The sequence below is a fragment of the Urocampus carinirostris genome, chromosome 16, assembly GCF_059441175.1.
Source record: "Urocampus carinirostris isolate Australia breed hairy pipefish chromosome 16, RoL_Ucar_1.0, whole genome shotgun sequence".
Lineage (NCBI taxonomy): Eukaryota > Metazoa > Chordata > Actinopteri > Syngnathiformes > Syngnathidae > Urocampus > Urocampus carinirostris.
The window spans coordinates 31,587,316-31,600,386 of NC_142364.1; the positions used below are offsets into that span (position 1 = coordinate 31,587,316).

The 13,071-nt window shown below is 38.4% G+C and overlaps 1 protein-coding gene and 1 non-coding gene across 2 annotated transcripts in view; one reads left to right on the forward strand and one right to left on the reverse strand.

The window, feature by feature from the left end:
- Positions 1–13,071, forward strand: part of LOC148351068 (uncharacterized) — a 136,416-nt gene that overhangs the window by 76,270 nt on the left and 47,075 nt on the right. The window contains exons 12-23 of the mRNA XM_088320028.1: positions 122–175; positions 2,936–3,043; positions 3,162–3,215; positions 3,615–3,668; positions 3,743–3,787; positions 5,413–5,466; positions 5,595–5,639; positions 5,730–5,783; positions 6,699–6,743; positions 6,848–6,901; positions 7,059–7,103; positions 7,341–7,394. Of these exons, the coding sequence (XP_088176154.1) occupies positions 122–175; positions 2,936–3,043; positions 3,162–3,215; positions 3,615–3,668; positions 3,743–3,787; positions 5,413–5,466; positions 5,595–5,639; positions 5,730–5,783; positions 6,699–6,743; positions 6,848–6,901; positions 7,059–7,103; positions 7,341–7,394 (666 nt within the window). The remainder of the gene's footprint in view (positions 1–121; positions 176–2,935; positions 3,044–3,161; positions 3,216–3,614; positions 3,669–3,742; positions 3,788–5,412; positions 5,467–5,594; positions 5,640–5,729; positions 5,784–6,698; positions 6,744–6,847; positions 6,902–7,058; positions 7,104–7,340; positions 7,395–13,071) is intronic.
- Positions 8,388–8,571, reverse strand: LOC148351070 (U2 spliceosomal RNA). Its single transcript, XR_015847153.1, has one exon. It is a non-coding gene; the product is annotated as a U2 spliceosomal RNA (small nuclear RNA).

The window sequence follows — 13,071 nt, forward strand, 5'->3', positions numbered from 1 at the left end:
TACATGATACTGATTATCTTAAATCATTTTCTGCACAATTATCATTTGTTAATATATGTTATTGTGACAGGCTTTTCCATGGTAATGGTCAATTTTTGAATGGTCTGATCTTTTTTCTCAGGGGCCCCCTGGGGAACCAGGGGAACGTGGGCGACAGGGGACACCAGGAGAAATGGTAAGCACCAAATTTGTAGATTTATATACATACTGGAGCCTTTTAGTGGTGTTTATTCAAATATGTTTATGTTTTTTTCCGGGTATTTCTATATACAACCCCTAGCAAAAAGTATAGAATCACCAGTTTTGGGCAAGCCCTCACTCACTGTGGAAAAAAACTCACACAAAATCACAAACATGAAACTATCGTAAAGTCATTCTAAAGTGTAACATATTGGCATTCAGAATCACTATAATTGTTAAAATACGATAATGTATTATTTCCTCTTTGAATGGTACTAGAGAAGTTGGAAAATTTGGTTTTCAAAGTGCATAAAAAGTGCTTGAATTTGGCCATAATACAGGTGTACGAACGCTGTGTTCAATGTACAGTTTAATACCAAAACAAGATTGAAAAGGGGGAGGTTTGTGTAAAAGGTTAATTAGAAATGGGACCTCAGTGTTTACAAATACTACAAATCTTCTCTAGTCTATTACTCTAGTTTACTGCAAATCAGAAATACGCGTTTTCTATGAAAACTACGAAAATTGGAAACAAATCAGGCAGTATCAGTGTGTGCAATCATATACATGTCCCCTATATGGACACAATTTTCTTGAGTGAAATATGCCAACTGAAATACTTTTTAATCCATCCGCTGTCTGCCGTCTGCCAGTAAGACATCAATCTTTAAGCACATATAATTTAGTGGGCCTGTATGGGTGCTATCTTCAATCGCAGTGAATCAATTCGTGGTTTCCATCTGGCTTTGCAATGAATTATTGCTGCCAACAAGCTTCATGTCAAGCTGTTGCGGTTCAGGTGACATCTTGTCCCTGTGATGGACAACTCGCATCAATCGTGGAGGCCCTCTGACCTCACAGTCAGTGCTACCATTTCATTTACAGTTGGTACTATGTTCCAGTCTCTTTTTTCTAACAATTTTTCCCCTACATCCTTTAAGATTTTGATTTCAACATGGAATGCTTATGCATACTTTTACTGTTGCCTCAAGAAGCAAATATGACTAGGGCTGCAACCAACTATCTTAATTGTTAACTTGTCACCAACTATTGAAACGATTACAGTAATCCCTTGCTGTATTGCAGATTATTTTTCGAGGTTTTAATACTTGGTGGATTTTGAATTGAATTCTTTATTGTCATTGATATTAACGTATCGTTCATCGTGTTCCACAGACAGCACACAGCAAATTCTATCATAGGGGCAGGTTTTATGCGTGTATATCGGGTGGATGTGACTCTTGATGTGCGCGACTTTGATAGATTGATGTAGGATGTCAGTCAAACACCGGGGTGGGCGCACAAGTCAATGAACCCAACCACGACCAAAAGAAACTGCAGAGCATAGCAACAGCTAGTATTTTAGCGGCTCCTTACATTAAAAAGAAATTTAACAATTAACTTGGACTCTGATGATTGAAGTCAAAAGGGTGCATAGAAATGCTGAGCACCAGTGGGTGCTCCGTGGATTGTTATCAGGTCCGGAAAGAGACTGAGGCGGCTTCAGGAGAGAAAGCAATAGCGAGGCAGCGAGTTTGGCCTACTGATATGGCTATGCTACATAACAATTCTATTAAGCCACCCCTGCCTAGCCTGTATCTCACCAAATTCAGATATATTACACATGAAATGGATGACCTGGTGCCACAACTCATCGGAATTTGTGATTCTTGTACTTTAATCATCACAGAGAGCTGGCTCAACCCGTTAGTCCCTGATGCTAACAGATAGCAAACCTCTCTCTACATTGCTTTCTTACACTGAAAGGAAAAGCCCGTCCAATTTAGTTGACCATTCATTCAACTTCAATTCTGTTCTGTCTTTATATTTGTAGATTTATAGTTGTTATTTTATGGCAGTCGTATAAATTATGTTACTGATAATCCTATAAATAAATAAATGATTTCACTTCATTGTTTTTTTTATTGCGGGACTTTTTTGAAACATAACCCCTGCGAAAAATAAGTAATTACTGTAGTTGTGTAATCAGATAATTGTTTTGATTGATGTTTTCTTAAGAACTTGATTAATTTATGTGGAAAATAACAATAAACACAAGATAAATGAGTACAATTCAGAATACATGTTTTATTGAACATATTGCTGATTTGTACAAAAAGTAAATCACAGAACATTCAGTAGTCAACTGCAAAGACAAACAAAGGTACTTAACAATTCTCAACAGTCTGAAATCAACTGGTTTTAACAACTGACGTTTGTCGTTTTCATTATCTTAACAACTGACATTTGTTCTACATGTACAGTCTGGCATAACGCCCAAGCTCTCGTTTATAGCGAAATATTAGTGTATAAAATGTACAATGCATGCCATTCAAACCGTAATGTGACTTGAATCTTATTGAGGCGAGTCAGACACCACTTTGTTCAACTGTCCTACTATTCTCTTTAAATATCCGTGCATCACTAGGGTACTGCCATCATATGCAAGGTCTACGTCGCAAACTTTGCATGTAGTCTTTTTATTGGCCGCATCTAGGCTGAAATGCTCTTAATATTTCGAAATGTTTGATGTCGGCGACGTAATATCTGTATTTTAGCACTCGAGGCGGAGACGCTATTGCGCATGAGTGACTCTCAGCAGTGATTATATTCACACTGTTGGAAAAAAACTGTCTGGCGACAGAAGTCGAAAATGTTATTTATTGTCAACTATCTCTACTATAGATTTTTGTGGACAATATTAAATAGTTGTTGCTGCCCTAAATATGACGCTTGAAATGTTGTTGTCCGAAAGGGTGAGAGGGGCCCTAGAGGCCCACCTGGAAGAGCAGGGGCCCCAGGCAGAGATGGGCAAAATGGAGAAGATGGTCAGCAGGGGTCACAAGGTGTTGCTGGTTCAATAGTAGGTTCATCACGAGTATTAGTTACAATCTTTGAAATGACAGAGATAGGACAGTAGATAAGCATATACAGTACTTCTTCTCAAATGGAAATAACGTATCATGTTCATCCGATTTCAGGGCCCATGGGGCTACCGTGGTGAGCGAGGTACCAAAGGAGAAAAAGGTGATGAGGTAAGGGCTACTATTGCCACTTAAGGTAGCTTGTTATTTTTATTATTTATTGTTATCTTGACTGTTACTACGTACTGTTGTTCGTTGGTTTGACTATTATGCACTGTCTTCATCATTGCCACTATCGGCCAATCATATTGCTATTCTTTGTTTCACACACCCTATTGGGCAGATCTGCTTTTGTAACCTAGGAGATTTTATAACATGAAATGGCTCATGGGAGGGCATTTAAACCAGGTTGGAATTTATTATCTGAAGTCTGAGGTCTCTCCTGCTCTCCTTGCAAATTCCAAATCATTGATGTCTTCAATTTGATGTCTACTAAATTATAGACGTTTCACAGATTAACTGAAAAGTGATTATTACTGCCATTGTAATTATTTTTCATCTTTTAACTAGGGTCTCATTGGTCGAAAAGGTCCAAGAGGAGAAATGGGGGAACCTGGCGAAAAGGTGCACCTCTTGGTTGATGCGTGGCTGAACAACTACATTTACTGATATCTTATAGACTCCCTTTGTCATTCTAGGGTTCTGCTGGTTTTCAAGGTCCTCCTGGTCCTGTTGGGCCAAGGGTGAGTGCTCTTCATTATTATCCTGTAGCTTATTCAATGTCTACTGTTATTGTGTACCCTTTAGCTTAGGAGTCTCCAATGTGGTGCCCAGGGCCCTCACCTGAGTGACCCATAGACAGGTTATGAAATTAGCTCACCAGTGATAGGTCATTGTGATTTTCCAGGAAATGTAATTCCTAAATGGTATGATGTGTTAGTGGTTGACTGAGTCTGTTTTTAACTAATCTTCCGATAATTACAATCTGGCAAAAACATAGAAACAATATAGTAACAAGATGGGTTGTAATTTTAGAAATGCATATAAAACTGGTAACACGTCATGCCAATCACAAAAAAAAAAGATCTTAACTTCAAAAAGGTTGGTGCTTGTGTGTCCTAATAGAATAATTTCCAGACAATAGGGTACACCTAAAAACCCCAAATTGGCATAAAATGTGAATATGCGCCTTGTAATCTGTTGTGTCTTATGTACCGCAAAATACTCATTGTCACACTATTTTTACTCCGGTACCAAAAACGAATGGAGAAGGGAGAAAACAAAGGTGCCTGAAAGATATAAATAAACGCAAATTCGATTCATCATCAGATACACCAAAGAGTTGTTTCTCTTGTCGTGCTTATTTTGCGTTTATTTTGGCGCTCTCACCGCCGCAACCCAGGTTTGATTCCTGTTACATACAATGTTTTGCGATCTTGATAAGTGACATTTTTTTAAACTGATCATGCTTTCACTATGGAACCTATGGTTAAAGTTTTCATTCTGTGCGCCTTATAGTCCGGTGGGCCTTAAATATGAATTTAATATGACAAAAGACAATTTTTGGGGGGTTCACCTTGTAACTGGTGTGCCTAACAGAGAGGAAGATGGAGTGGCCAAAAAGTGTACAAACTTTTCAGGAAGCAGGCCAAAATTGGTAATCTGAAAATGTTTGTGGGTCGACTTTTCAGCCTGGCATTCCTCAAACAGTCTTTAATAATTTTCCCTTCTGTGATAGGGTTGAAGTGCTTAGCGATCATCGAGTGACCTCGTGGCTCGCCTTGGTAGCATTTTCATTTGACTTGCATGGTCTTGTAAAAAAGTGCTGCTGTGCCATTAAAACAGCTTCAAGTTGGAGGTGCCTCTTGATATTATATTCTTTGAAAACAACAACAGTATCTTGGCAAAGTAGGCAGACACAGTTGTTTTGGACTTTGGAGAAAAAAAACCTTGCTTGTTCTGGAAGCGGCCCTCACAGTAAACTTTCCATTCGGAAATTGGGTGGGCTAAAATTCGCCCAGAAATGGTTCGATTTTTTTTTTATACAAATTTATTTTTTACTGGCGTCAACATTACTGGCGGACCACACATTATTAATTTTAAATTAGAGGCCGCTGGGTATTAAAAATATGATCGAGGGCTGTAATTGGCCCCTGGGCCTTTGGTTAGCAATTCCATGGGCTGAATAGAATTGGTCTGAAGAGTGACGACATTTTTTGCCACAACTTAAACACTGCAGCTTTAAATCAGTTGGCTTGTATGAAGACAAAATTGAATTTCATTCTTAAATTTGAGCATGTGGCTTTTAATCAGGAGCACTGTGTAGTCCGGAATTTGTGTTTTTTTTACATCTAAATACATTTTTCAGGGGCCACCTGGGATCCGAGGCGACTATGGTCCAGAGGGCCCATGTGGACCTGATGTAAGAAATGTGCCTTTTGAGGCTACTGTTAAATCTTCCCTGTGAATGATTGTACATTATATTCATACTTTTATCCAGTGAAGGTTAGTTTTATCTTCTTGTGTAATATTCACATTTCTCATGTCCAGGGGGAGCATGGATTGGACGGCTCTCCAGGTTTTCCAGGTCTACCGGTAGGCTGAAGACAATCAAATGAGAGATGATATTATGCAATATGTGTGTTTTCGTACTGTATGTTTTTGTGTGCTGTTTATTTTGTCAAGGGTGCACCAGGCCTTACAGGACAAGTTGGTGCTCAAGGAGTCAATGGCTCGAGGGTAATGTCTATTCGTTTGTGCTCTGTTGTCTTTGTGTGGTGTTGTTTTTATATTTAAAAGGAAAAACAAGATAAAGTCTATTCAAAATAGAAAAAGTGTACTTAAAATGAGCAATATTTTTCTGTTTCTATTTTTGGGTACACTGATAAAAATACATTCTTACCCTATTGACAGAACATTCGCAGAGTAATTTTCATATTTCTAGATGATTTATGTTTTTTTCAATCAAATAACAAAAATCATCCTTAAAATTAGCAAATTTATCTTATTTAATGGCTGGAAGATTATTTTGCACCATGAAAGAACAATTTTCCACCTTGATTAGAAAACAATTTTTAGAATGAGCAAAACAACCTACCAGTTCTGAATAAGTAGTTAAAACTAGTAAAACTACAATCATAATAAGGAACATGTATGTGTGAGATAGTTTTGATGAATTTTCTACCGGATTGTCTCAGTTTGAGCAATTCTTTCCTTTTTGTCAGTCCATTGTTTCAGTACCAGTGAACTCAGTTTCAGGTGCTACACTTATTGATGGTTGTTATTACGGATTTTCTGACAAAAGTATTTGACTTACCAACCTTAATTTCAGTTCTATCAAATTCGGTTTATAAATGACCGATGTAAAAAAATTGTTTACATTAAAACTCACTGCATGCTAAATTCAGATGCTATTTGTTCTAGAGCTCTTTCACAACTGGATATATTTAGATATTAGCGCTAATATCACGGCATTATGGAGGATTTTGGATCAAATCTAATCCTTTTTTCGCGGGGCTGCTATTGTACTGATATTAATATTGGATTGTGACTCCGCTGGCTATTGTTTGACAATCACTATGAACATTTGTTTGCTATTGTCACATTTGCATGCTAGCTATTTTTCGTATGTTTTGTGTATTTCTGCCTACATAGGGGGATGTTGGTCCTGCAGGCAGTGTTGGCCGCACAGGCCCACAGGTATGAATTTTTCAAGCTAATATTTACGTGTGCATGTCTGGACTTCCTTACATAGTCTAGCAAGTGTTTATGTTAGTTTATGTTTCTAATTTTCCTTTGCCCAGGGACCACCAGGGTTAGATGGACAAGTGGGGCCACCAGGACCCACAGGGCCACAAGTGAGTACAATTAGGAATGCTGTGTGTTCTTTGATGCAACACATGGGGATTAAAGACCGAAGTTTTTAATTTAAAAAAAAGGCTTTTTTATTTTGTTGTGTCATTCCATTGTCATAATGCCACAAATGTACAAGCTATTTTCATTGTATGTTTCTAGGGAACACCTGGAGGAATTGGTGGCGCGGGGGCAAAAGGAGAACCTGTAAGTATGCTTTTTGTTGAAATCATTTGCAAGTTGTAAATTTAGATATTTCAAATAATATCATTGGAGAATTAAAACAAAAAACAAAAAAATCACATCACGCATGCTTTAGAAAAATATGACACATAACTACAAAGAGCCTTGACTTTTTTTTATTAACCTCCAGTTCATGGCATTCAGAGTATTGTCCACAGTGTTAGAGTATTTGTTCTTCATTGTGTTTTATTTTCGTTCTAGGGGCCCATTGGTACGATTGGTATGCGAGGTGAACCAGGCTTTGAAGGACCAGCAGTAAGTAGTCAAATATTTTTCAGAGCAGTACTTGGTTTTCAGCCCACACATTTCTTCTTGCACGTCAACAAGCCCTTTTGTATTTCCGAACTGTTTTAGCAAATGCTGCATTTTTCAGTTTTACATTTTGCAAGACGACTCCTACTGTCAATCAAACTAAGAGGGGCGGAGCTAACTACACAATTGGGGGATTCCTTGAAACAGACTCAAGTAGCTCAACAATTATCGATTGTTAGTCTCCGCCACAAACTTTTTTTGTCCATCGTCAGGGCTCTTTCTGCTTTTCTTAAAATGTTTTCTTATACGAACTAAAAAGTAATGCACAGAGAGAAAAAAAGTATCATTTCAGGGGTAAAAAGTGAGGTGTTTTGACCTTTTATAAAACGTGTACAGATGACATCATGTATTTTAACTTGTAATAAATGTACATGAATAGTCTTTGTAGACATATCAATAATATCGCCACAATTGTGAATGCTTAACTTTGTTTCAAAATTTATATAAAAAAAAAAAACACAATTTAAAAGTCCCTGCAGTTACTCAAATCAATTTTGAAAGATTCACTGACGATGTCAGAGGTTTGTTTGGAAAAACAAATGTAAATATGAACGTGGGTCACAATTTGAAAAAAAAGCCCTTTATAATATGTGGGTTGTAATTTATTTAAACAATGAGGCATTATAGTTTTGGGGGGTGAGGGGAATGTGACTGAACACTGTGACTTTGCTACATAACAAGCATGTTTTTTGTGTATTGAGTATTTTTTGTGGACATGAAAGCCTACCTACATCAAGCCTGCAAAGATCAAAACAACTATTGTCTGAAGGTGGGGGGAGGAGTATTATAAGCTTTATTGTTCTATATTCTTTATCAATTTTCCATTATCCGTTATCGGTCAAATCATAATACGCTACAAAGCCAAGGGGCCGAGACACTTGCTCTCAGCCAAGAGGCCGAGTCAAGGTCCTGGCCACAGAGCCATGCAGCGATCAGTGCGAATGAACCGTTCCCGTAGGTACTGCAATACCGGGCCGATGCGTGGAGTGGACAGAGCAAGCTCTTATTCCATCTCCAGATTGCAAAAATCAAACTTGAACCACATTTAGTACTCAAATCTACAGCATTGCTGCAATTTGGCCAAGTAGCTTGGATCAAGGTCCTGACCTGACCGTGACATGCCGACACATCAGGGCTCGTACAACCAAGTGCTATACCTGACCGTGACATGCCGACACATCAGGGCCCGTACAACCAAGAGCTACTGGTATACATGAAGGTAGTCATATCTTTTTGAAGTTGTCATGGATTTGAAAAGAGCAGACACTGATATATATGTTTACAATTCTATTATAATAAACCTGAGTTGACTCAAGGAACAATAATTTTCTGTATTCTTACGGAGTTGTGCATTATCCAGATTTAAAAAAGCACAACAAACAACACTTATATGCATAATGTATTTTAATATCAGATCTGATAATATTGATATCACACATAGTACTCGGGTGTAATATTGGGGATATACTGGGAATCCACACCATTGTATTTTAAGACTTATTCAACAAAATTGCCGACCCCTCTCTCCAGACAAAAGCTAATTCTTCAGCACATTTTATTCCACTGTTGAATGATTTGATCAAATCTTTAACATAATAATGACAGAGCCTGTATCCTATTTAGATATTAATAGACCACTTAAAATTAATCTACCTCTCTGTTAATTAAGACGGTTGAGGCTCAGTTTGACTGTGATTTTTGTCCTAAATAATGTTTTCAAAACAAGGTGCAGGCAAAGTTATTTTGTAAAAATGTCCCAAAATACTGCAAATGAAGATACCAATGTATTTATTTTCAATGCAGACGTTGCTGGGTGAGGAGAGTGTGCACGCTCAGTGTATAGCTCCGCCCATTTCTACTGCTCACCCAATCAAGCTTTTGGGTAAAAGGTTTGTTTTAGGTTAGAGTTTGTTCTGTGGCTTTTTCAGATTCAGATTCAGATATACTTAATTGTCATTCTTGTACACATGTATACAGAACGAAATGTCAAAACATCTGACCCGCACAGTTGCCTTGAATGTACAGATATAAATAAAATGTTGTATTGAGTTGGAGTATTGAAATACTAATAATATACTAAATAATTATAGCTCTGAGTATTATACAGTAGTGCAAGAGTGCAAGAGGAGCAGCTAAACAAATGTGCAAAATGGACAGTCAGGTAAACAAGTCGCTATACAATAACAATAACAATGGCGTACGGTAGTGCAGAGGAGAACAGATGTGCAAAGGAGTGGCTAGGTATAAGAGAACTGCCAGTAGTGCAAGGACAAAAAAAACAAACAGATGTACAGATTAGCAGCTGGGTAGGCTTGCTATGTGTGTGATTGACCATTTAACAGTCCAATGGCCAGGGGGACAAAGCTGTTGCAGAACCTGGTGGTCCTGCACCGCACACTGCAGTACCTCTTCCCAGAGGCTAGCAGAGTGAACAGTCCATGATGGGGGTGAGAGGGGTCCCTAATGATGTTCTTGGCTCGGGATAGGCAGCGCTCCTGGCCAATGTCCTGAATGGAGGGGAGAGAAGTCCCGATGATTTTCTCTGCTGTCCTCATCACCCTCCTCACACTACCCCAGTCGGAGGCACTGCAGCCTCCACACCACACAGAGATACAGCTAGTCAGGATGCTCTCTATGGTGGCCCTGTAGAATGTGATGAGGGTGGGTTTGGGCAGGTGGGCTCTCCTCATCCTCCGCAGGAAGTACAGGTGCTGCTCTGCCCTCTTCACCAGTGATGCAGTGTTCACAGACCAGGGGATTTTGTCTGTGATGTGCACCCCTAGGAACTTGGTGATGCTGACAACCTCCACAGCCTTGTTGTTGATGAGAAGTGGGGCATGGTTGGGCTGGTTTTTCCTGAAGTCGATAATGATATCTTTAGTTTTGTCAACATTCAGGACCAGGCTGTTGACTCTGCACCAGCCCACCAACTGCTCCACCTCCTCTCTGTAGGCCAGGTCGTTGTCGTCCCTGATGAGGCCCACCACTGTTGTGTCGTCTGCAAACTTCACAATGTGGTTTGTGGCTGACCTAGGGACGCAGTCATGTGTCATCAGAGTAAACAGCAGGGGGCTCTGGACACAGCCTTGGGGGGAGCCTGTGCTGAGGGTGATGACATTGGAGATGTTCTGACCCAGCCGCACTGACTGGGTTCTGTCAGTGAGGAAGTCCAGCAGCCAGTTCCACAGGGGGGAAGCCCAGGAGTCTCAGTTTGTCTACCAGGTGTTGTGGGATGAAGGTGTTGAATGCTGAACTGAAGTCAAGGAACAGCATCCGCACATGGGTGTTCTTCTCCTCTAGGTGTGTCAGGCTCAGGTGAAGAGCAGAGGAGATCTCTGGTGGAGCGGTTTGCCCGGTAGGCAAACTGAAAGAGGTCGAGTGAGGAGGGAAGACTGGAAGTGATGTGCTCTTTAACCAGTCTCTCAAAGCACTTCATTATGATAGGAGTCAGTGCAACGGGCCGGTAGTCGTTCAGTGATGAGATCTGGGGATTCTTTGGCACTGGGATGATAGTGGCATGCTTGAGTGCATGACATGTTTGACAGTCAACTCTCAGATCTTCACCAAGTAGGCTGTCAGTTCGGTTGTTGTTGACTTAATGAGCAGAGCAGTTGGACCGCAGGAATGGAAATTGAAATTGATGGACAGATGTCGAAATTGTCTAAAATATTGTATAATTATAGATGATGGCAGAAGGATCGAGCGAACAATCATTGCAACACTGAATAGTCTACCCCCTGTTCTGAAAATAGCTCACCTGGGTCATTGTTATTTTCTAGTAAAACATTTTTTATTGTTTTACTGAGTCTATTTAACCCTATTTTTATAACAGTAATAACGTGATAAATTATTATTTTAGAAATTCAAATCAATACATTTCAGTTCTTCATTGCTTCATAGACTAAAAAATATTCAAGTACTGATAATTCATTTTAAGCAAAATGAGAATCTAAATATGCATTGAACAGATTCATTTATTTATATTTGTATTGATTTTTTTACAGGAAATACAACAAAATAAATTCCAATTAATGTTTTTTTTAAAGCAAATCAACAAAATGTGCTGTTGTTTTAGCTAGCTATCTGGCTACCTTTTTAGCTTTGTAGCTAGCTATCTTCCTACATTTTTAGCTATTTTAGCAAGCTATCTAGCTAACTTTTTAACAAAATTTGATGCTATTGAGCTAAAATTGTATCTTTTTTTGCCTTTTATCAAGCTGAAAATTGGGCTCCTTTCTATCCAACCATTTAGCTTGTTTTTAGCATTTTATTCGGCTTTAGTTTGCGTTTTACTCTTTTAGCTAGCTATCTAGTTTCCTTTAAGTTTTATTACCTGTTTACTTGTGTAGTAAACCATCTAGCTACTTTTTAGTTATTTAGCAAGAAATCTAGCTAAGTTGCTAATTTAGAATTTCATATCAAACTGGGTGTCCTTTGCGCTCACTTGTAACAAAAAGTAGCTCTCAACTTGAAAAAGGTTGAAGACCCCTGCTGTACCCCATATTTGGGAGGTCGCTGGTTCGCGCCTCGGCCGAGTCATACCTAAGACTTATAACATTGGTAAAATGGCGGCGCCCTCTGTGGGCTGCGGCTGCATCGGCTCGCTACAACGGGTCAGGTGTATCGACATTTCGTTCTTACAAAGAATGACAATACAAAGGAAATTATTATTATTATTATTATTATCGACTTTAACAGAAACCTGCCTTGCCGAGTACAGTAAAAAAATAAAGAATTGAACAAATTTTGCCTACATTTTATCAACAAAAATAATGAAGATTTACAAGTAACCGTAAACCCTTCTTTGCCATTCTCTTCTGGATAGTTCTGAGTGGCCTCAAAGAGTATGCTGGCAATTTTTAAGCTACGTAGCAGACAACACCCAAAATGTGCTTCACTTGTACTCCCCAACTGTGTATACAGTATATTCTACTTATATAATTAATTGTAAAGTATTTATAGGCTAATGTAGTAACTGAAGTAATTGATTTTGGCATTCAGAGTAGCAACAATTATTTTGAGCATTTTATTCTATCCTTCTATCTACCCTGGTCATATCCCTCGAGAGGGGTGACCGACAGCATATATAAAAACAAAGAAAATGAAAAAAGTATTGACATAAGACATTTTGAGCATTAAATATATATGTATATATATATACACACACACATATATATATATATATATATATATATATATATATATATATATATATATATATATATATATATATATATATATGTATATGAAAAAGTGAAAAATAAAATAATATGAACAATGACTTTTCTATGTTTAAAAAAATATCAGAATATAATTGTGCGTTTTGTTAAAGGGACAGTGTGTATTATTTCACCACTAGATGTTGCTGTATGGTGTAGTACAATAGAAACCAACTGCTAAAAAGCACAAGCAAGAATACAAACTACGGAGACTCAAAGTGACGTAAACGCAGCATTATACTTCTCATTTTCTTGCCTAGCCTTTGTGAATTTTTGGGTACCGGTAGCACCACCATTGCAGACAATTATGTCAGCTACTGTATCTTTAACAGAGGCCCATGATGTGTAAAAATAAATACCGATATCTCCACCTACGAGTAATTTCTTAAATGCATGTTCGT